Source organism: Mus musculus, chromosome 19, assembly GCF_000001635.26.
Source record: "Mus musculus strain C57BL/6J chromosome 19, GRCm38.p6 C57BL/6J".
NCBI lineage: Eukaryota > Metazoa > Chordata > Mammalia > Rodentia > Muridae > Mus > Mus musculus.
The window spans coordinates 61061199-61085874 of NC_000085.6; the positions used below are offsets into that span (position 1 = coordinate 61061199).

General features: G+C 45.2%; 2 protein-coding genes across 5 annotated transcripts in view; one reads left to right on the forward strand and one right to left on the reverse strand.

Annotated features, from left to right (window-relative positions):
- Grk5 (G protein-coupled receptor kinase 5) overlaps nt 1–24676 on the forward strand; it is a 206409-nt gene that overhangs the window by 171639 nt on the left and 10094 nt on the right. For all 4 annotated transcript variants that reach the window (XM_006526697.4, NM_018869.3, XM_011247149.3 and 1 more), the window contains 8 exons: nt 7350–7450; nt 8106–8198; nt 11236–11299; nt 12191–12331; nt 15440–15630; nt 18139–18176; nt 19656–19745; nt 21863–22071. In XM_006526697.4, the coding sequence (XP_006526760.1) occupies nt 7350–7450; nt 8106–8198; nt 11236–11299; nt 12191–12331; nt 15440–15630; nt 18139–18176; nt 19656–19745; nt 21863–22071 (927 nt within the window). The remainder of the gene's footprint in view (nt 1–7349; nt 7451–8105; nt 8199–11235; nt 11300–12190; nt 12332–15439; nt 15631–18138; nt 18177–19655; nt 19746–21862; nt 22072–24676) is intronic.
- Zfp950 (zinc finger protein 950) overlaps nt 1–24676 on the reverse strand; it is an 87005-nt gene that overhangs the window by 7359 nt on the left and 54970 nt on the right. The gene's annotated exons all lie outside the window — the stretch shown is intronic.

The window sequence follows — 24676 nt, forward strand, 5'->3', positions numbered from 1 at the left end:
TTCCTCATCTTATGCTCCTACCATTTTCTGCTCTCCTCACCCAGTTCTTCAGGTCTGGAAAGTGGTAAGGTGGTATCTTCCAGCTGCTCAATGGGGAAATTATTAGAAAGCTGGAGGCAGGGGATCCCCCAATATCATCAAATGAACCCATAAGAGACACAGTAGTACTTGGACTGGGTTGCAAAGTACCTGGACCCAAGAAATGTATCCTAAAAGCAGTACTCCCTAATCTTCACCCCCAAGTATCTGCCTGAAATTCACCCTGACCTTCCATTTAGTTCTGACTGAAACAAATGGCTCAGTTTGTTATTAAAGCAGATGACCAGATGACCCCATGAGGATACTTCTGGTGTCCCAAGAGGGGATTCTTTTTTCCAAAAATGTGATGTCAAACTTGGAACCTAGGACCTTGCAGGTGCTAGGCAAGTACCCTTCCACTGAGTGACTCCTAAATCTAACATGCATGTGTACATACCATTATTTAGCAAGTATATTGAGTACCTCCTGTGTTCTGAACCTCATCCATTTGTTTCAGCAAGCAGAGTGGATAGATCCCAGGTTTGGAGTTGAGGTTCACCTGAATCAAGTGTCAAGTCCACCATTTCCTGAATATTTGGTCTCGTATGAAACTTATGGAATATGCCATTTTGGGAGACTGGAGTAAAACTAACCTGCTTTCCCCCCCCCCCAGCTCTCAACGTCTCAGCAACGTCTATGACCCTGGAACCATGGATTCTGATTTATACATTGTCCTTTCCAAGAGCAGCAGAAGTATAATGGGTAGGAAACTTATAGGGAGGACTCAGCACATGGTGGCCTCTGCTCGGCCAACAGCTGTCAAGCCAGCCCTTCCCCCTATTGCCCACAGACACTGCCTCCAACCCTGGATCCTGTTTAGGAGCCTGATTCCCACTCCTTCCCCACTCCTGCAGCCAGTCTTCCTGTAGCTAATGCAAATCTCTTCATGTCAAGGGGCATTCAGGATACAGTTGTGGGAGTGTCCGTTGTTTGTTCTCCTCTCTGAGAAGCAATGAGGAGCCCCAAAAACAGCTGCCTCCATTCTTGTCCAGAAGGTCAACTACTCTTGTTTAGAAGGAAGGGGACCCCTAGGACCCCTTTGTTTCAGAGTCTTGCCTTTCTGCTGCTCTGCTTATCTTGAGAAAACTGGAAGATTATTGCAAATAGTTTACATGGGGAATGTCAGCTGCCCACATATGAAAATATACACATCATTAAGACCTAAGTACTTGTGTCTGGAGATAGAGTGGACAGTCTCCTGCACTGACCTTTTGTCTAGTAGCAGAATTACTTCTAATGAGCATTGAGCTCCTCAGAGGATGCTTCCATATTTGAAGCAAAACATATGCTGGATATTAGCTTTTTTTTGTCTGAATGTATGTCTGTTCATATGCTCATGCATGCACTATATATGATGTGACATACCATACAAGCAGCATTCATTAAAATTATTCATGCATAATCTACCATGCCTCCTTTTCCAATGTCCATAGGCCTTCTGACAAGGCTTGCTCTTCAAGGCCACAGTCACATTCTTACATACTACCTAGGAAGGAGTTTGGCATCCTTCATATCATGCTGCTATTTAGGGATAGGGCTCTCTGACCAAAGTTTTAAAATTTAGTTTTTAAAACTCAGCTGTGTGACCTTGGGCAAATTACTTAAGCTCTAATCTGTTTTTGCATCTGTAAACTAGATATGCCAACAATAAAACTTGCCCTGAGGGAGTTATACAAGATCACACTGTGCCTAGCCCCTATACCTGACATGTTAAAGTGTTCATCATGCAGCCACCATAAGGACAACGATCATGGCAGTTATCACTGGGAGGTAGGATTAAGTGGAAAGGTCCGAGTTGCTCAGGCTTTTTGGCTGTGGGTCTCTGAAGCCTCTCTTGAGTCATGGGTACCATGATGGGTGAGAAGAGTTTTTTCCATGGGAACAAGCAAGGGCCCAGTGGCTTGAAGTCCATTGCACTGGCCAAGGAACTGGGAGAAAGGCCAGAAGAGGAAGCAGGTCTAGAAGGGTATTTTAGGAACAACTCTAAGAAGGTTCATTCCTTGGTCTTAAAGGCAGTGAGGATCATAGATTGTTGTATTTAAGAAAACTCCTTTGAGAGCTGGAGAGATGGCTCAGCAGTTAAGAGCACCGACTGTTCTTCCAGAGGTCCTGAGTTCAATTCCCAGAAACCACATGGTGGCTCACAACCATCTGTAATGGGATCTGATGCCCTCTTCTTGTGTGTCTGAAGAGAGCAGTAGTGTACTCATATACATAAAAATAAATAAATCTTAAAAAAAAAAAAAGAAAAGAAAACTCCTTTGAGGGCTTTGATGTAAAACTTAGGGTAAGTGATTAGCAGGAATCTAGGAGGGGCCTCCTGTGAGGGGCTTCTGGAAAGCAGAGTGGTAAGATGGAGGTGGAAATAGACAACCTGGTTTTGAGTGGAGCTCATAAGGTCAAATTGTGTCTTCCCATGGAACTAGATCAGAACCTATGAGGGTCAAGTCCACAGCCTGCATGGACACCCCTTAGCTCTACCACAAGCAAACATTAGGACCCTGGGGGTCTTTTCTCTCTTTTTCTATACCAGTTTGCCATGGTAGATTGAAAAGTGAGCTCCCTTTGAGGGTTCTTTCTAAACTTTTCACCCCTTTTTAGGGTGCGTATTTCTAAGATGGCTCAGAGTAGGGCAGAGGATTATTGATGACCACTGAGGATATGAGGTAGTGGGGTAGTCTGAAGATCCCAGAACACTTGTTTGTGTATGATCTTTCCACTTTGAATTATTGAAACAAGAAACTTTGATGGAGGGACAAGGTTTTGGTGATGAGAGCCGTAGACATTTGGGCCTTCTCTGCTGCACAGTTCTCTCTCCTTTCTATGCCCCTTCCTTCCTTCCTTCCTTCCTTCCTTCCTTCCTCCCTCCCTCCCTCCCTCCCTCCCTTCCTTCCTCTCTCCCTCTCCCTCTCCCTCTCCTCCTCCTCCTACCCCCCCCTCTCAGATGACACAATTGAGGTCATCAGTAGCTCCATTTTTAAGGATGTCCTCTGTAGACTAAAGACTGCAGTCTGCACCTGCCCATGATTCCTTTTCTCTGTCTGTTTTCTGACTGGTCTCACTGTGTAACCTCAGGCCTTCACCTCTTCATTCAGCAAATCCTCTTATCTCCCTTAAGGTCTAGCTTTTATCTTAAACCACTTAAAGTTCCCTTCCCAAATTGATCAGTTATTTTTCCCTTTTGCTGTTACAGTAAAGGCCACACTGGTAGTGTGAAAGTGGTCTATGATTATTGTATCAGGCCTCCCCACCCTTGAGGATAGAAAGCTGGCCCTGTGGCCTCTCCCTTTTATTGGGAAGCAGTACTGGAGGGACTCAATAGCACCGCCTCGTGTGTCAACTGTTAGACTGCTGGTGTTGGCTCAATAGGTAAAAGTGGGGCTGGGCTTGACTGCTAGCTGCCCTTGGGTTTGGATCTGTCTCTTTGTAAGGTCACCAACAGTGGGCATGTGAGTGTCAGCAGAGGCCTTAGGTGCGTGTATGTGGTGGTGGTGGTGGTGGTGGTGGTGGTGGTGGTGGTGGTGGTGGTGGTGGTGATGAGCTACATGTTTCTTGATTAAGTGCTGAGTAAAATTCTAGCTGTAGCCATATCCCAGAACAAACCTATGCCTTCCTTTCTATTCTCCTCATCAGCCTGCCTCAGTTCCCAAAATTTCCAGGCTTACTTCTGTTATGAGTTAAGCACTGAAGGTTCTGTGACATCACAGGCAGGGCTCTGGAGAGCCAAGCATTACACAGTACTGTTCTCGGGACACTGGGATGGGAGAAGTTGTAACTTTCCACAAACACTCAGCCTCCAACCCACCCCCAACCAAGCATGTACTCATTCCAGATCTGTTGCTTTACCTACACAGCTTCAGGGTTCCCCAACTCTCATCCAATCAAACCTCTTCCTCAACCATTTCCTCTACACATTCCAAGGCCTGTTGTCCCTGCATCATGCATGACTGACCACTAGTGCCACAATTGAGCATTGCATTGGCTGTGTTCCTAGTTGCCATGTTGAAGCTTAGGGTCACAGAGTGGATGTCATGGGAGGTAATGACAAAAGGGAGGAAAAAGGCCTAGACATAAATGAAGGGACAAGGCCATCCATTGTCAGGGGCCTGCCCTGCTTCAGAAAGGAATAGTTTTTCTCTGCATGGGAGTGCCTAGGAAAACTCTTATATGATTTTCTTTCTCTTTCTGACTGGAGAGGTATGTCCTGATAATCTTAAGCTTTGGGAACTGATAGAGTCCCCAAGAACAAGAAGAGGAAGCCTCAGGAAGAGTAATGGACAGAGCAGAAAAGTCAGTGAGGAACACTGCCCAGGAGAGTGGCACACAGACCTGGCATTTTCTGAGTCTTCTGGCAGGCCCAGGTGTCCAGTATAGGCCTGTCCCTTCTTATTGGCAAATCTCATTCCTTGGAGTAACTGGAAAGAGGATTCAGTCTCTTCATATTGAACCAAAAGCTGAATTTAAAGCTATAGTTTCTAAGCCAAGACATTATTATGTTTCTTATTCAAAGCCAATATTCTACATCTTCCCTGCCAGGGCTCTTTGCTTGTAGGCAGCCAACCCCAAATATGAGGATTGCCTGATATGTGCACAGATGGGTCACCTCCAAACTTATGCTGGTCCTTTTGTCCTTGAGAACCCTGTCAGTTGCCCTCATCTACAGATAAAGGATGAAGAGGGATAAAGAGGCCTCAGTCTACTATTTTGTCTCTGACTTAATCTTCTCAAATTTTCCCAGATGAACTTATAGGCTGGTGGCAGACCTTACAGTATTTTGCTTTCTACACTGGCAGAGCCTCCAAGGGCTGAGATTATACTGGGAGATGGAGCAGGGGACCAGGTGACCATTATTATTACTTTCAGTCAGATCTCAACCAAGCATAGTCCATCCTAGGTTCAAATTCCTTCTTTACCATTTCTTGGCTGAATGATCTTGGTAAAATTACTTAACCTTTCTGAACTTTCATATTCTGCAAGGTAGATGATTGTACTGGCTAGTTTTGTGTCAACTTGACACAGCTGGAGTTATCACAGAGAAAGGAGCTTCAGTTGAGGAAATGCCTCCATGAGATCCAACTGTAAGGCATTTTCTCAGTTAGTGATCAAGGGGGAAAGGCCCCTTGTGGGTGGGACCATCTCTGGGCTGGTAGTCTTGGATTCTATAAGAGAGCAGGCTGAGCAAGCCAGTGGAAGCAAGCTAGTAAGGAACATCTCTCCATGACTTCTGCATTAGCTCCTGCTTCCTGACCTGCTTGAGTTCCAGTCCTGACTTCCTTGGTGATGAACAGCAGTATGGAAGTGTAACCTGAATAAACCCTTTCCTCCCCAACTTGCTTCTTGGTCAGGATGTTTGTGCAGGAATAGAAACCCTGACTAAGACAATGACATAATAGTTCCTACCTCACAAAGTCACAGTATAGATTAAATAAAGTAATGTGTGTCAGAAGTTCCATTATTCATTTATTGACCAGGGTTGGGTTTTAGTGTATATAAAACATTGCTAGAGGTTTGTGGGGTTTTTTTTTTCTTTTTTTTATTGCTTTCCAATGTTAGCTCCATAAGTAAATTTCATTTGTAAGTAAAGAAAAGTCAGGGGCTAAGAAAATGTAAAGGCCATCGAGTTATGGTTTTAGTTCATTTTGTATATTGTATGTAACCTAGGGACATTGGGGCTTTTCTGATAGGGTGTCACCTTAAAGTATGGCATTTGTATGTCTAACTGGAGAATAGCACTTGAGGTCAAGACCACACTGACTTTATTTACCATTCCCATGCCAGCTGTCAGTTGATAAGGAATAAGCTGGGTGAAAAACAAATGGACCCTGGCAGAAGTGCACCTAGTACAGACAGTTTGGCAACTTGGGCCCCTCCTGAGTAAAGCTAAAATGGCTCCCTTCTTCCCCACAGCTCCTACACTCGGCATCTCTATGCTGTCTTTGCTGACTCACACTGGATCAAGACCATACCCTTTCACCTCAATGATGGACACTTATGGAGTGTGCAGCCATCTACCAGGCATACCTCCACTGCCCTATCCCACCCCCAATTCCAAATGGCCTACCAGTCTGCCTCCTTAGGCAGATTTGCCTACAGATAGTGGCTTGTCCTCCTGTCTCATTGCCTGCAGTTATTGTCTCTGAAGAGACTAAACTGCCAGAAGCCTCCAACCTAATTTATATGCTTCTTAGGGGGAAACTTTTAAAAATTCATCAGTGCCCAAAGTTCAAAGCAGACTTGAGCATCTCTGAAGTACCTCCCACCTTCCAGAGAGAGAGAGAGATGTAGCCACAGGATGGCAAGGTCAGAGGTTAAAAGCAACACAAGTCCCTGGTTGTGGTATAAGGGCTGGCAGGAGACTAAACATTTCTGCAGGACACAGTTGTAGGTTTTTAGAACAGAGAAGAGGATAGAAGTGGACCAGGCAGGGTACACATAAAGCAGAGGGAACTGCCACCTCTTAAGACAGTTCATGGTGGAAAATGTACTCTAGCTGGAACTTAGTGAAATAGCTTTGCAGCCACACCATAGGCCATCTTCACCAGAGTTATAGCCAACTGAGGAGGTAATCCTCAAGGGGGATGAGCCCACACAAGAGGGCAGGGCAGGGAAAGAAGGAATGGATTTCAGCATTTGAAACCCTGAGGAATAGAAAGTGAACCATGACCTTTATTCAAGAGTGATTTGCCAGCTGCTACTGCCCCTCCCACTTTCCCCAGGATCATCTCCCTGTAGGCACTGCCTCATGGACCTTAGCAAGTCTTCCAGCCCTATAACTACATCTCTGTAGCAGGGAGGGAAAGCATAATTTCATAATTCACACTACATCGTTTGGATTTTTTCAAAAATTTTCTCTAATGTATTAAAATCCCACCTTGGCATCCACCTGGTGAGTCTAGTCCTAGGAGCATCTATCAAGAATGCATGGCAGGGAGATGGGTGAAACTGGAGAAACCAGACTTTGAGATGCTAAGTGACTTCCATAATGTTACATGGCTAGAAATTTCACACTAAGTCTGAGTTCATTCACTGCCATCTAGTCTAATAACCCCACTACAACCACACTGAACACTGCTCATGTATCCTACGTGTGTGTGTGTGTGTGTGTGTGTGTGTAGGGGACAGGGGCCGACAGGGCAGGTGACCATATGCAGGGACAGGTAGCTACATCTTTCTACCATCACCTGGTATCTTTATCTTTTACCCTGCATCTATGGAGCAATTCCAGCTACCCTGTCCCTTCCTTCTCACTAATAATCATTTCCTTCTTCCAGTCCCCAGTCTTCATTGCCCAAGTTGGACAGGACCTGGTCTCCCAGACAGAGAAGAAGCTCCTGCAGAGCCCCTGCAAAGAACTCTTCTCTGCTTGTGCTCAGTAAGTGTTCTACCATCATGCATTGCCCACCTGGGCAAGAGCCCTGGCTACCTGGGCTCTGTTTGCACAGACTTTTGACTACCTGGGCTGGCCCTTACCTACCTGGGCAGACTCCCACCTACATAGACAAATCATGGCTACTTGGGAAGATCCCTGTCTTCTTTGAAAAAGAGTGGTTTTGCTGGTTCCAGACCAAACCCAAAGCCTAGGTTTTGGGAACTGTATCTCATTCTGTCCCTTTTCACCTCTCAATCCTAGCCCCTCCTCTAACTCAGCAAGTCTAGTCCCACTTCAGCTCATGGTGTCTTCAGAGAGCTGTTCCTGAGTTCTAATTTAGTATAGCTCATCTCTGGGATTGTTGACCTAATCTTTGTGATTTACTGATTTATGTGCCCATTTGAATATCCACTCCATACTCTCTGCTCTACTACAGAACCAGAAAGACATGCTGGCCCATGGCAAGACTTACGAATACTTGCAAGGTCAATCCAATTTAAGCAACCATTGCAGAACAAACAGGCCTCTGGCCAGATGTGGAGTATCCATTGTAAGGCTTGGCTTCTCTGCAGTCTGAAGGCAGTAACCCACTAGACTCTGTCTAGCTACTTCAAGATAGGGATTATAACATGTTCATCTTTCTGTCACCCTGGGCTAGGTCTGTCCATGACTACTTGAAGGGAGACCCCTTCCACGAGTACCTGGATAGCATGTATTTTGACCGTTTTCTGCAGTGGAAATGGTTAGAAAGGTGAGTACTCTGCACTCCTCACATGAGTGTGTGCAAGTGTGAGGTAGGGTACAGAATTCATATGTATGATAATTCATATAAAGATCAATGAAATTGATTTTCCTCCTTCTACTAACTAAGTTTTTGGGTATTCTAGAAATGGCATGTGATTATGAAAGCAGGTTCTGAGTTGTGCCCACATACGTATCATCCATGCTTCTTTGGTTCTCTGTCGTTCTCTACCAGATTCTTCTTCCTTCTCTCTCCCTCTCTCCCTCTCTCCTTCTCTCTCTCTCTCCCTGTCTCCTTCCCTCCTTCCCCCTTTCTCCCCTCCTGTTCTGAGATCACAGACTACACCTTCTAAATCTATGCTGACTGTATACCTAGCCCATAGTCCTATGTTTTTTTGCAACCTTCCCCAAAGAATGAATGGCTTTGTACATCAAACTCTGTATACTTTTGACAGAATTCTCTTAAAAGACATCTGTAAAAAAATAAAGGTTTTTTTCCATCTACTTAATTCCCAGCAATAACAACTCTGAGACTAATTATTAATTAATAAATGCCTAAGCCATAAGCTTTGACTTGTTCTATGACTTGCTCTTGACTTATTATCCTTTTTATTCTTATCTTAGTTCAGCTATGTGACTGGTTTCCTCTCTCTGTTTTCTTACATCTGTTTCTTTAGAGTTCCTGAGGCGAATCTCCCCTTTACTCTATCCTGAGTTCAGCTACTGCTGGTCTACATCCATCTACTCAGTGTCCCTGGGGCAAATGTCCCCTTTATTTAACCTGAGTTCAGCTATGTGACTGAACGTGTTTTACATATGACTCCTAAGTGTTCTGGGGCAAACCTCTTGTCTTGGGCTATTTTTCAGAATTTTCTATATCCCTGCCAATGTCTCACCTTCTATTTTCTGCCTCACCTCACTGGCCATAAGCTTTTTTTTATTGATACATGATGCTTATAAGAGGTTCTCTCTACACACATGATTGTAACCTGTGAGGGACTGTTCAATCGCCCTCCAAAGTGGCCACCTCCAAATTCCAGCCCTGCCAACTTGAGCCCTTCTCCTTGTGCTGTATATTGGTCTCATGTTTTCCTCCCCACTAGTAAGCATTGGGATATTCTTACTCTTTATTTCCACATCATTATGAGTGAGATTGGGCATCTATCTGTGGTTTATTTGCTTCCTCAGTCTCTTCAAAGTCTCTCATGGGTAGATGTAGCCTCTCTGTGAAAGCAAGAGTCATGAATGGGACATGACTTGTCTTATTTTCGACTAGTCCAGACAATGCTGAGGGGGTAGGCCGGCACTGTCCAGAACGATTTCATAGTTGACAGAGCTCATTCCTGGCTTAAAACATGCCAGGCTAGACTGGGAATGGAAGTTTCCCCTCAGGGGTCGCTGTTCATAGAAACTTGGTACCCCAGTGGTATGTTCCATGCTCATAGTAGGAAGACATTTATTCTTTGGCCTGCACACATACAGCACTCATGGATCCGTCCCTTATAGGAGCCATCTCAAGATTTCAGGTGCATCCTGCTCTGCACACTTCAAGATGCTCTGGAGGAAATCAACCTGCTTACAGCCACTGCATTTCTATACTGATCAGTGGGAATGACATAATCAGAGGCTCACCTTTGATCATAGCCACACTGGGATCCAAGCCTTCAACATACGAACCTTGGGGGTACAGTTTTATGTTCAAACCATGATAGAACTCATGAACAAGGCAATATGTATTATCAGCTTGAAGATCTGCAGAGCACCCTTGTTCTTTGTTACAAATAATAATGGCATCTACTACAAAAGCAACTTATCAGAAGCTTTGGCATGGGTGCATTTGCCTTCTTTTTATTCCATTTAGCTGAAGATGAGGGGCCTAGAGAGGTTGATAACTTGGCCCTAGGCTAAACAGCAAAGGTCTGGCAAAGGCCAGAATCTAAATCCAAAGTCTTTCACCCAAGTCTTTGGTCCTTAGACTACGCAGCAGTCCGATTCTAACTGACTCTTGGCTTTGGCCACTGGCTTTCTTTTTATTTATCTGCACTGGCTTCATAAAGTGGACATTTTGACTAATGCAAGTTAAGTATACACCCTTTGGAAGGTACTAAATTCTTAGAACCAGTAAGGTAAAATTCTAGTTTAGGAATTCCCCACATCACTGATGGCACCCCATCTCTCCAGTTTTTCCTCCTCAATCATAACCTATTCACACTGTGCTATTGAAATAATAAAGGGATTTCCCCCTCCCAGTGTTAACCAAGAGTTTCCTAGGAAATTGCAGGACAATCATTTTTCTAGAGGGGAGCTCTACACTAGTAATGACTGTTGATTCTCAGTGTGTTGTACATGGTTTGCCAGCATAACTGGGAAGGAGGAGACAAAAAATGATGGGTATTTTATCACCATCTCTTTGGCCATTCAGGGTCTTCTAGTGTCCTGGATGGATGGAAATATAACAAAGCAGCCCATGTGAAGGAAGGTTAAGAGCTGATGATCACAGAGTACCTGGACAAGACCTGTGCCAGCAAAGTTTACTTTGCACTTTAAGCAAGGTGCACTCACTAATGGGTGCCTAGAACAATGAGTGTGGTCCCCTGATAGGTAGGCTGAACCCTATAGATGTTAGGAGGGCTGTATGTGCCTATATGGTGTCTAAGCACCAACCCCCACCCACCCAAAGCAAGGTTTCCTTATGAGTCTGGCCATAGGCTGTGAATTTGGGTAAGAGCAGAGGGATGCTGTCAGGAGAAGGGTAGAGGCCAGAAGCCTTTAGTTGTCTGGATTGGGCTGAGCTCCTGCAGAGGTCAGTCCTGACTCAATATAGTTAAGCACTGTATGTTTATTCTTCCAAACCTTCTTCCTGCTCTTAGCAAGCCAGGATGGTCCAGCCCCTAGCTTTCTAGGAACCAGCGCCAGAGTATGGGTCTCTAGCACAGCCTCAGAGGAAGATATACATGTCCTAGGCTTGTTCCTTGCCAACACTATTTCTTATGGGTCTTAAATCTTAACTTCAGGAGACAAATATCAGATTCTTGATATTTTTCCAGACAACCAGTGACCAAAAACACTTTCCGGCAGTACCGAGTGCTGGGCAAAGGGGGCTTTGGAGAGGTAAGTGAGCACTGAAGGGGTGGGCCTCTGCTCCCTTCCACACCTTGTAAGATCAGTAGTGCTTTCAGAAGGATCTTCTTGCTCTGTCCTGACCCTCTGGTAGTAAAGAGGGAGGGTAAGGGGTCTGGCCTGATGCTGACACACTGCCAAGGAAGAAAAGAGGGTAACAGAGCCTTTGCCGCCCTGAACAGGCAGGTGAAGTGGAGGTTCTCTCCTGCCAGCCTCAAGTGGGAGCTTCAAGAGAAGGATGGGTCATCGCCTGGGTTGTGTTTGAGGAGGGAAATGCAAGGGCATGAGGGTACTGAAAAACCTTGGCCAATGAGGAGTTCAGATGATACTGTTAGTGTATCTTATTACAGGAATTGAGATTTAATAAACACTCAACATTTGAGGCCAGCTTGTTCCCATTTTAGAGCCAAGAAAACTATTCAGAAAAGATTGGTGTTTTAGACAAGGTCACATAGCCAGTAAAGAGTAGAACTAGTGCTAAACTCTCAATGCCTCCTCCCATTCCTTTACTGTAAAGTTAGGGTTCATAAGGCTCTTCCTTCATTATCGCCCCAAACAAACTCTTCCAGCTGTCAGCAAAAATTTCAGTTATACCTGATGGGGGTTAGGTAGCAACCCATGCCCCTAACTAGTCACATGACTTTATACTGTGGCCATTTTAGTACCTTCAAGGCTAGGAGTCTTCTCAGGGAAGGAGGAGTCATACAGCTAGTTCATAAGGGAAGGAGAAGTCCAATCAGCACTGGGTATGGAGCTAGATATTCTGAAGACCTGCTGGCTTTGGCCCCACCAGTTCCAGCTCTAGAAACCTGACGCCCTGGCCTTGGAGTTGGGTAGACATCTGTAGTATGCTATGACCTGAGTATCTCCCTTCTACCGCAGGTCTGTGCCTGCCAGGTTCGGGCCACTGGTAAAATGTATGCTTGTAAACGCTTAGAGAAGAAGAGGATCAAAAAGAGGAAAGGCGAATCCATGGCACTCAACGAAAAGCAGATTCTTGAGAAGGTCAACAGCCAGTTTGTGGTGAGTGTCCAGGGTCCATCCACAGGCCCATTCTTCTGGTGACTGGGACTTTCTTGCCTTGTAAGTAGTTATGGTCCTCCAGTATAACCCGTCCCCACTTCTGAGATCTCTGTGTCTATGGCCACCTTATGAATTCCCCAGTGCACAGAACAAGGCAACTCTGGTACAGACAGGATCTCTGGGATCCAAAATGCTCTTGACTGGATTCATGGTAGTGGAGACAGTCATAGTGGAGTTTCCTAAAGAGGTGATATTTTATGTGCCTCCTGGTCAGTCTAGACTAGGCTCTGCCCAAGTAAAAAATAAGCCCAATTTTATGTAGCTACACACACACACACACAGAGCCACATCAAGTTTAATCAAATTGAACTACCTTCTTCACTTACTGGCTACTCCAGTCAAAGCCAGGAAAGAATGTTGGTGGATCTCCACAGGGACTTCTCACTGCCTCCACTGGACTGGCATTCCATGCTTTTCCCTGTAGTTCTGGTCACATTTAGTCATCTCAGTGACAAGCTTCCTGCAGAGGAGGTTGGGGAGCATGGAGGTGAATGGATAGTTGGTAAACTCTAAATGTTTCTTCCTCATGTTATTATAAAGACTAATATTTTTATTTTCTGTGTATGAATGTTTTGCCTATATGTATATGTATGTGTATCACATACATGTGGACGCCAGAACAGAGTGTTAGATCCCCTGAATCTGGAGTTATACATAGTTGTGAACTCCCATGTTGGTGCAGGGAACTGAACCCAGGTTCTTTGAAAGAACAGCCTATGTTCTTAACCACTGAGCCATCCCTCCAGTCTTATAAAAACTAATGTATGTGAGAGGTAAAATTCAAATGACATAGATACACAATAAAAACAAACACCTTTTTCTTTCAGTAGTTATTCCAGTTACGCTTTATTCATGTAAATGCTTTATTATTTTTATGTAACAGGATGATCCTATACATGTTACACTATGATTTTTACCGTGAAGTTGTTCATTTTTTCCTCCTCTGTTTAGACTTACAGCTTAGCTCTTCCTCCCCCCCTTAAAAAAAAAAGCTATACATAACTTCTCTGTATAGTCCATCCCCACAGTCTGAAATTGTTTCTCATTTGTGAACCTCAACCAACCATGCTGTGATATCTACTTTCAAACATTTCCTGGTCTGCTTCTGTGAATGTAGCCAGGGTCCAGATTCATAGCCGAGGAATCACTATAATAAGAGCTGTTTACACTATATGAAAGTTGTTCCCCACAGGGCCCCTAATGAAGGAGCTAGAGAAAGTACCCAAGGAACTAAAGGGGTCTATAACCCTATAGGAGGAACAACAATATGAACTAACCAGTACCCCCAGAGCTGTGTCTCTAGCTGCATATGTAGCAGAGGATGGCTTAGTTGGCCATCAATGGGAGGAGAGGCCCTTGGTCTTGCAAAGATTATATGCCCCAGTACAAAGATTATATGTCCCAGGGCCAGAAAGCAGGAGTGGGTGGGTTGGGGAGCAGGGCAGGGGGAGGGTATAAGGGGCTTTGGGGATAGCATTTGAAATGTAAATGAAGAAAATATCTAATAAAAAAAAGAAAAAAGAGAAAAAAAGTTGTTCTAACTGGCTTACCCTAGTTAAACTGTGTGACAAGGGAGGGATGCCATCATTAAGGTTTGGTCATTCCTCAGAGGAGGAGGATTTTATGAAGTGATAACTTAAACAGGACAGAAGTTTTGGGCTCTGGGTCTCATTCTAGGCTATCTCAGCTGCCATCCTTGTCCTTAGAGAGAAGTAGAGAATTCAGTGGTATCTTGAAGGAGGACTTGGACAAAACTAGCATCAGTTTGGTTTGACCTGAGCTATTTTGACTTGGAGTTGTCACATTGATGCTGCCCACTGGAGCCCTCATCTGTGAAGGGAGTGCTGGTGGGTCCTGCTAAGAAAAGCATTGTATGTCTGACAAGCCTGGGCTGGCACATCTTCAAGGTCTGTTGATTTTGATGGCTAGACCTTCCTTAAGTGGGGTCTATTCACTACCTTTGGCAAGAAAGTTCCCACAGTAATACTAAGTATCAGCTATTGTCACTTGGTGTCAGCTTTTGTCACTATAAGAAAATACCTGTGCCATTTAACTAATAAAAAGTACAGATTTATTTTGGCTCCCAATTCTGGAGGTTCCCATCCAATATCAAGTAGCCCCATTGTTGAAGTATTTACCAGAAATCAAAACAAGCAGAATAAAGAGACAACAGCTGGTCAGGTCTCATAGTCACCTTTTAGGATACTCCCAATAACCTAAGGTCCTCCAATAGGTCCTTTCACCTCCCAATAGCATCACCCTGAGTACCAGTCCTTTAACATATGGTTACCTTTAGAGGACACTTATACAAACCATGACACACCTTCTGGACCCTTCCTGGGCCTCACATGGGCAAGTGTAGAAGGAAGAAGGTCAGCTCTAGCAGTTGGTAGTAGAACCCAGTGCCTGTGAGCTCACACCACCTCCAATTTGTCTCCTTTCCTCAGAAATAACTCCTGTTCTTCCTGATGCTTACATCTAAGTTTTATGGCCTGGCCTATCCCCATCCTGGCCACCAGTGGCCAGATTTCATTTGTGCAAACTCCAAAAGTGGAGACTACAGCACAGTATTAGTTGCTTCAGTCCAGCACCACCTGCCTCACCCACTGCACCTTGGGAATCAGGAAGCTACCAGTTACATGTCCGTTGACATGTCCTGCATACATTTTTGCAAGGCTGTGTTCTATTCCCAAAATCATCACTGCCCTTCCTACAGCATGAAGGGCCACTCTGCTTTGCCTTGCTTTTCTGACTAGCCAACTAGGCAGCATCTAGTTTTAACAAACTAATGCACACACATGCTTTTCTGGTATTGGAGCTGTCATCACCCTGGTAGACTTTCTGGAAGTATGGGGTTCTACCTGTGAATGGGTTCTTCACTGGGTATGAGAGAAAGCAGTCAGGATCACTGAGAAAAGCTGTAGGCACAGAGTATCAGCTGCTTTATTCCCTCCACTCCCCTACCTCACAGCTTTATTGATCCCAGGGAAGGGGATATTAGTCAGTGACAGTTGCTATGACCTCACTGTGCTGCTCTTGTGTTTTCAGGTCAACCTGGCCTATGCCTATGAAACCAAAGATGCACTATGCCTGGTTCTGACCATTATGAATGGTGGTGACCTGAAGTTTCACATCTACAATATGGGGAATCCTGGCTTTGAGGAAGAGCGAGCCTTATTTTATGCAGCTGAGATCCTCTGTGGCCTAGAAGACTTACACCGTGAGAACACTGTCTATAGGTGAGCAGTGCTCCCAGAGTCTGGCTGGGCCCCTGCAGTATCATCCCAACAGTATCCCAGGTTCCCAGGAACCTAGTTAGTAAGATGGACCACTCTCCTTATGGTGCCTCTAGCCTCTAATGATTAGAGAAGCCAAGCTTGTAAAGTGATATTCTCCAAATTCCTCCTCCAACAAGAGGCTGTGATCACTGCCGCCCTGTCACCCTGTACCCAGGGACACTCAGTGGATCCTGGTGACTACTACCTGGAACCAGTCCCAGGGAGATGTGGGGAGAGTCACTGTCCAAGAGCATCACATTGCCACATATCTTGACATACCCAATCCTGAGCCTGCTCTAACCTTCACCTTCCTCTCCTCTCAGTACCACCATGGCTTGGACTCTATAGAAAACCATACAAAATGCTTCTCACAGTGAGAAGGGCTTCATGGTATCCTCATAGTGCAGAGGATTTTTTTAAAGCTCTGTTGCCCCTCCTAAACTTTACAAAGTTTCTATTTTTATTTTTTTTAATTTACATATGTGTGTGTTTGTGGATTTATCTGCACATATGCCTGCTAAGTCTAGAAGGGGCAGTGGCTCCCCTGGAGCTGGGATTACAGGTAATTATAAACTACCTAGATTTGGTGCTGGGAACCAAACTCTTGTCCTCTGGAAGAGTGTTAAGTGCTCTTAACCACCGAGCCATCTCTCCCGCTTCCCCTACTGCATTTTGAACGAATATTGTATTATTCCTTTATGTGTTCAGAAGAGGCTGATGTTTTGATGTTGGTTAGTTACATTACATTTTTCAAGGGACCCACTGGAATATAATTGTTGTAGCAAATTGATTTCCACCATAATCTGTTTAAAAAAAAAAAAACCTGTGATAAGTGCCTGACTGATGTTATTAGAAACTCTACACTGGGCACTGTCAGTATATGGGACCCTGTCAGTCCTCACAGACCCTCAGGCACCTGCACAGTCAGTTGATTTCTGGGTAAAGATTATCTTAGTACCCTAAAAGGTTTTACAAATGAGTGTTCTCCATGGCTCTTACTCCAAACTCTAGTCCCAGTGTTCCTGGGATTTGTTTTTTATTTTTGTAATTGAAATTAAAAAAAAAAAAATTCCCCTAAGGGTTCAACACAATGGACGACCTCTTTCATTGTCTTTACTTAAAAGAAAGTGTGTTGGAGTTGGGGTGGGCAACCCTGGAATTCCAAATTTCCTTCTTCTAGGACATCACTAAGACCTAAGGCAGTGGTTCTCAACTTTTCTAATGCTTTTACCCTTTAATACTGTTCTTCCCGTAGTGACCCCCCATCATAAAATTATTTTCATTGCTACTTCATATCTGTAATTTTGCTACTGTTATGAATTATAATATAAACATCTGTGTTTTCTGATGGTATGAAGTAACCCCTGTGAAAGGGTCATTTAACTCCCTCCCCAAAGGGGGTTGAGACCCACAGGTTGAGAACCACTGATCTAAGGTATTATTTCTTGTCTTGACCTCCTGCTCTGGATTGTTTGTGAATTTGATCCTGTCTGGTGGTCTGACAAGCTTTGTTTTCCAACACATGGTATCTTGAGTTGAGAGTTCTTGTCCTTATTGAAAATTACTAGCACATCAAAAGAAACCTATGTAAATAATAAAAATCGGCAAAAATGGTTTGTAATTTTAAAAGGATATGCAAATACCCACCTCATTTGGTGAGAATGCTTAGGATTTGTGTGCATGAACCACCCACAAAGGAGACCTGCCATCAGGTAAACAAAGCTGACTAGTGCAGAACTAGAGCCTCCATCCAGATGCCAGTATTGTCATCCCTGGGATGTAACATGGTGCATATCCCAATCTAAGCTGCCTTCTTTACCCAGCGTTTACTGGGAAACCCAGCATCTGCTGCCTGTTCTCTTTGCTAAAGCAAAGGATCCCCTTTATGAGAAAGATCCTGTCACTGAAAGATAAGGTGAATCAGCCCCACTGCACCGGCAGCTATGTTTCCTGCCTGAGGTGCTGCCCAGGCTTTGACACAGCTGGACTTAGATAGGCCAGCTTCCTGCGACTCCATCCATAGGAGTCTTTCCTCTAGCCCATCTTCACCTACAGCTTTCTTCCCAGTGGTAGAGCTGATGCTCTGGGCTCTGTGACTTCTGTTTCCAGGACCTGCTCTGTCCATAGGTTATTCTGTGATGTCCAGTCTTCCCAGCCCTCCAGGGAGTCAACACCGGCTAGTGTCCTCTGCCCCCATGAACCACTTGTGTGAGGACAAACATCAGAATTGGCCTTTACTAACCTCCTCGCCAATGGCGAACCTCAGCATTTATGTTAAATTACTTAGAGGAGAAAAATGAGTACACAGTGGTCTTGACCGTGAGAGACCAGTTTACCTCAGTCCAGAGGTAAAAGGCAGATATCTTGTGATAACTAGGTTTGACCGGCAGCAGAGGGTCAACCCAGATGTAGTTTGTCTTTGCTGCCTGGAGTAGTCATATTCAGATGCCTGTTGTTTTCATCTTACAGAGATCTAAAACCCGAAAACATCTTGCTGGATGATTATGGTAAGTCAGTGCTGGAAAATGAGGGCCTTTTCTGTTTGAGTATCTGAGGCTAGTATTCTAAGATACCCAGTGCAAGGGATTGCAGAGATTCTTAGGAATGGAAGTGGTTAGGCCCGGACCATGGGAAGGGATGAGGCCCATGGGGGAGAGGACCCCACTCCTATACCTTACTCTTGGGCTTGAAGGGGGCTCCTACTTCTTTCAGCAGAGTAGCTCAGTTGACTGTGACATCAGAGCCAGAGTCAGCACTGAACATCCATGCTACTTGCCTTGGTCCTTGTTTTGTTTGTGAGGTGGAGACCTCTGGACTATCCTGGCCACTATGGAGAGGATACATACATACATACATACATACATACATACATGGTGAGGGTACTACATGATGACCCAATGAAAACAGCCTGTTGACTCTAGCCAGATGTAAACATGTCATTATCTGTGTACTGTCATTATTACTTGCTTTTGGATATTAGCATGTGGGAATCAGCCCCCTCACACCTGTAGAGTAGTTTTCTCATGTACCTGACTAGCTCTGCCCATCTTCATAGAAGAGAAGGTGGCATCCAAGTGTCTCTCTTGCATATAATAAGCATGAGGGCTCAGAGGGACTAGCCTGGCAGTAACAATACCAAGTCTTCTGCATGTTCTTGGGACAACAGCATACATACCCACAATTGATGACCTGCAGAGAATTGTGTGTAGAGAGGAATGGGGAGCACAGGGTCCTGTGGGAGGCTACAGTGTGTTCTAGTAACTACTCACACTGAAGCCCCACAAGGGGCAGTCCATCGCTGGTACTCACATACTATCTTTTCTGTCAGATACCACAGAACTGGCGGCCATCTAAGCTACTCAGGCCCTACAGGCATTTATGGACAAAGGCACGTGTTCCTTCCTGAGTATGAAATGTAGCCATCACCCTGCCTAGAAGGTGTGGCGGAGATAGAAGTAGAACTCTCAGTGTGATGCTGCCTGGGTCTTGGGGAACACACTCTGAGTTCAGATCCCAGACCAGGCACCACCCTTCTCATTTCTCCATCTCTTTGAAGGGGAAAAAACAAACCACCTCCAAAGACCAATCAGGAAGGCAGGGAGTGGCTTCCCAAATTGCTTTACAATTTTTTCCCCTTAAGCAAATTGTTGCAAAATGTCAAGAACCTCATATTTTTCCTATGAAGCAATCACTGAAACAGCCAGGACATTTTAAACTCTGTGACCTCAGCCTTCCCGGAAGCTCATTGGGGCATTAAATGTTGTAAGTCGGCCAGTGGCCCGCCTTGTCCAAGCATCTTTATTAATATTCTCCTCTTTATGTGTAATTTCTACACATCTTACTTACACTTTTTCAGGGTTACATGGTTACCCTGAGAAAGTAGGCTGATGTCACATCTTCATTGGACAGAAGCCTAGAAAGTCTGTGGCCCTGACCAGGGTGCCCACATGACCACAGGAACCCATTAACCCTACTCTCCCCAACAGGCCACATAAGGATCTCAGACCTCGGACTGGCCGTGAAGATCCCCGAGGGAGACCTTATCCGTGGCCGGGTAGGCACTGTTGGCTACATGGGTGAGTAATAACTTATGCCTATCACACACTGAGCCTCCCCAAGAGCACCTATTTCTAAATCCCCCAGTCTTTGTTTTGCTGGTCAGAATTACTGTGCTGATCTTCCACAGAAATGCCTGGTGGGAGACCTCAGTCAGGTAGAGTGGTACACTAGGGCCAAAGGTGTGATCTAAACTGAGTTTTCTGTAGCCCCCAACCACAAGCCAACCTAGGTCTCAAAAACAAGCATCCTGGAAGTTTGGTGACCGGAGCCTGCCACTAGCATTTCTAAGGGAGCCCTTATTGAAGTAGGACCTACTTTGATAAAGTGTCATCCTTTTTGAGGAGACTCCTGAGAAGACCCTAGGGCATGTAGGGATCACCTGAAAGTTCTAAACTCAGTCCCAGTTGCCCTCTGCCCAGGCCTGCATCCACAGATGATGTGGGACATTCAATATATTATCTCTGTTTCTTGAGGGTCCAGACAACAAAACACTTGGCAACCTGTAGGATATGTGTATATGTGACTATGAGAATCCTGATAGTTAGATCTGATAGATCTGAGAGACATATAGAGAATAGATGGATGGGTGTTGGGTTCATCATAGCACAAAGGTTCTTGCACTCACAGATCTACAGAGAAACCAGGAATGCTAAGATTGTCTTTCCAGTAGGAAAGATGAAAAACCTGTTCTTCAATCCAGAAAGCAGAGAATTAGAAGTGATTAAGAGCCTGGTCATCTGCATTATCTGTTGAACCAGGTCATATCAAGCTCAGACAACCAGAACTAGGGGTAGCTAGAAATCTAAATGACTCTTATAGCCAGAAGTGTTCCCCACAAGCTCCCACAATCAGGATCAGAGGGAGCTAATAAGCCCAGATGACCTCTATGTTATCTGTTTGACTGAGACCAGGCCAGACCCTTAGGCCCTTAAGCTAGGACAGGTAGCCTACTTCTAGAACCTATCTCTGAGGTGAAGTTTCAATGTAATTATGCTTTCTTGTGCACTGATTGTATTACACCAGGAAACTTTTTTCCAAAATAAATACATAGGGAATAAACCACTTGTTCTTAGGCCCCCGAAGTCTGATCCAGGTTGATGAAGTCCAGCTATATCAGGTTTTCATTCTTATCTGTAAACATGGTTCACTTCCCTTATGACACCTACAAGGACCCTCTCAGATGGGGGATGGATGAATGGATGATGGATAAATGGATGGTGAATATATGGATCATGGAAGGACAGGTGGGCAGACATATAGATACAGATACACCTGTCCATGTACCTGCATGGAAATATGCTTACACAGTTGCATTGCTCTTCTTTGGACACAGTGCTTAATGATTTGTCTACATACAGACTCTGTCATGTGTCCACTGATGCATATCATGTGTCTACACTTTTCATTCTGGATGGCCTTAAGATACATCTTAAGTACCTTTTGTACATCTATGAGTCATTTTGTCAAAGTTGTAGTGAAGATAAAATAGGAGATTTTATTTTATGTGTATGGGCATTGTGCCTGCATGTATGTCTGTGTACCCTGTGTGTACTTAGTGCCCACAGAGGCCAGAAGAGTGTTGGATCTCCTGAAACTGGAGTCACCTGCTGTGTGGGTACTGGGAATTAAACCCAGGTCCTCTACAACAGCAATCAGTTTATGCTGCTAGCCACTGAGCCTTCTCTTCCATCTCGCCCCCCAAAAGATGATTCAAAGTCCATGTAGGTTCAATTTAATCTTTAATTTAGATGGGCATTCTTCTTCATTGAAATAAATATGTATGCAATATGTCCTGTGTTGGGAGCCATGCCTGTCACTGGGGACAAAGCAGTGAGAGCTATGTTGTGTGTTCTGTCTGAGGAGACGTGTCTATCCACCATAACCAGGGTTCTGAAGCCACCGTCAGAATTGGGCACAGTGAAGCACCATTAGGGAAGGCTTTCTCTGGACAAAGTGGTGTTTACATACCTGCTGGGTTGCAGTTGGAGATTGGAAGGAAGTAGCCCCAGCTTAAAACTCCAGTTTTTCTATGAGAGTGCTATACCCTTGGGTACTGCTGAGATGAGGAGCAGCACCGGAATGTGGCTGCATTCTGCTGCTAGTTGTCTACCACTCTCTTCCCTCCTGTTCTCAGCCCCAGAAGTTCTGAACAACCAGCGATATGGACTGAGCCCTGACTACTGGGGCCTGGGCTGCCTCATCTATGAGATGATTGAAGGCCAGTCACCATTTCGAGGTCGCAAGGAGAAGGTTAAGCGGGAAGAGGTGGATCGCCGGGTGCTGGAGACTGAGGAAGTGTATTCCTCCAAGTTCTCTGAAGAGGCCAAGTCCATCTGCAACATGGTAAGCTCCCGGTGAGCCAGATGCTGCTCATAGGTTGCTGCCCAGTGGTGCCTCCAGCCTCTGCCTACAACACCTGCATATTGGACAGGATACCCTGTGAATCAAGGAATATGGGTTGACGTGAACACCCATGAGTGTGTGTAGCTTTGTAGAAAAGTCAGCAAAGCATAAAGATGATAGCCCAAGTTGGTTCACAGGCAAGTTCCTGCCCTTGAACTTGGCCTCCTATTCCCTCCACTCTGGATTCTAGACACGGGGGACTGAGGACAAGGACTGCAAGAGAGGTGTTAAAGTCCTTGGAGTTGTTGAACATATTCTCAGTGTTCCATTCACTGTGTAGAACGGTGGTCCCAGCTCAAGTTCTGTATGGCAGCATGTGTGGATGGGCAGGACCTTCAAGTGAAGAGATTAGAGTGACTGGAGTGTGTTGGGGCCAGGTGTGGATACTGGACAGCTAAAGAGGAAGGAGTGATAGGGGCTGTAAGGTTCCCTCAGCCAAGGTGGACACTGTTCCATAGCTGGTCCTTAGGCCCTTCCTTGGGTTTGGTATGGAGTCAGCTACTTCCTGCTCTTGCCTGGCTCTCAGTCTCCTAAGACTCACCACAGGAAGATGCCCTCTGATGCTTTCTGTCCTCAAGTGCCTAGATACACACACTTGTAAGCCAATGTGGCAAAGTACCTTCCTCTGGAGCCATACTACACCCTGAGCAGCAAAGAAGAGAGCAGAGAGCAGAGGCCTGAAAGGGGCCTCTCCTCTCATTCCTGAGTCCCCAAGTAGCCCTGGGAAGGTTCAAGGGAACACATACCAGTAGCTCAGGGTAGAGCTTAGAGAAGACCAAGACTAGAAACTTGAAGTAACTAAGCTTCTACATTCAGAGGACCAGGGATCCCTGGGGGCTTGGCTACTTCAACCACCCCTGCTTGGCCACTTCTGTGTATAGAGCTGTGGTAAGGATGTGGGGCTGGATCTGCCCTCTGATCATATCTAAAAGAGGAAGTGTTCCTCTGCTACTGACATGTGTCAAAGACATGATGAAGAAGGTATGTAACATGTAGACCACAACCCCACAACCTGTTAACCAGTCTCAAAGAAGCACTGTCACAGCGGTGCAGTCGGGATGAGGTAGTGGAGAGATAGACAGCAGGGGTTAGGGATGTGGAGAGATGGCTGCCAGTGGTACTTGTTATGTCATGGTCAGCTGTCTGCGTGATGTAACAAGACTATAAGAGGCATCACATTCTTAGGTCAGGAGTCCCAAAAAGCCTGTCTCAAGAAACATCAATAGGGACATGGACATACTGAGAGAATGGAGCAAACATGATCTCTGCTTCTAACCACTACCACTATCACCACCTCTCCACTTCCCCACAAACCTCCATTTCAACCTCAGGTTTTGTGAGCTGAAGCTCTTGCTGTAACCAGGACCAAAGCTGTCCCTCTCCTGCCCCCTTGTGGCCACCGAGGGAAATGTGTTGGCTGAAAAGTGCCAAATGATTGTACACATGAAAGTACCTCCAGAAACCTCAAGCCTTGCTCTGTCTTCTCTTGGGGTCTTGGATTCTGGTCTGGACTTTGTAAGCCACAGCATCTCAGTCTGGCCACTCTGCTCTTATCCCTTTAGCAGGTGCTGACTCAGGCTACTGCAATACCTGACCTATAAACCATAGAGGCAGCTACACAATCAGCAGGGAAGTTGTTCTCCATTCCATCTTGGCAGCCATGCCCCTTGAGAGAGATGTCCACACACCCAGCTTTCCTGTCCCTTGGATCTAATGCTGAATCTGAGGCTCCTGCTGTGCCCCATCGCTGTAGCTTCTCCACACTCCCTTGAGTCCTTCACCATTTGACTCTCCCAGTCATTCCAGATCATATGTGGTCCCCCACATACAGGGAACTTACTCTGTCTTCTCCCACTGCACCCACACCTTCTCTCTTGATAATGTACGCCTGATACCATCCCTGACACCATATAGGTGGGTGTTCTATTCCACCTGTGTGGTATATTTTAGAAATAGACAAATACTAACTTAATAACCAAGCTTTTCAGATGAAGATATTTTATCCTAAAACCCTGATTTTCTATCACTTCTTTTGGAAAGCAGAAGTGTCGTTTACATACCATTCCTTCCTGGTAGAAGCTGATAAGCAACCCAGCCCTACCTCATCCTTTTTTTTTTCATCTTCTTATCCTTGATGATCCGGCCATCTGCCAGCACAGTAGACTCTAGGGGGCTGCATTAACAGGCTCAGCTACTGCACATTCTTGCTTCTTTGGTGTTTCTTGGAATGGATGGAGCATGGCCCAGTTACTTATGTCTAGAATAGAGAAACTTGGGGCCAGAGAGATGGCTCAGCAGGTAAAGCATTTTTTAATGCAATCCTGGTGATCTGAGTTCAAGTCCTGGAACCTCTGTGACAGGTAGAGGGACAAAGCTGACTCTACAAAGTTGTCCTCTGATCTCCATACAAATGCTGTGGCACATACATCGACACACAATAAGTGAACAATATAAAAAATACAATAAAATAGAAAAGAGAAGCCCAGAGGGTAGGCTCTAACCTGAGCCACCAGCCTGAGAGTATACACAGGGCAACTGAAAGCAT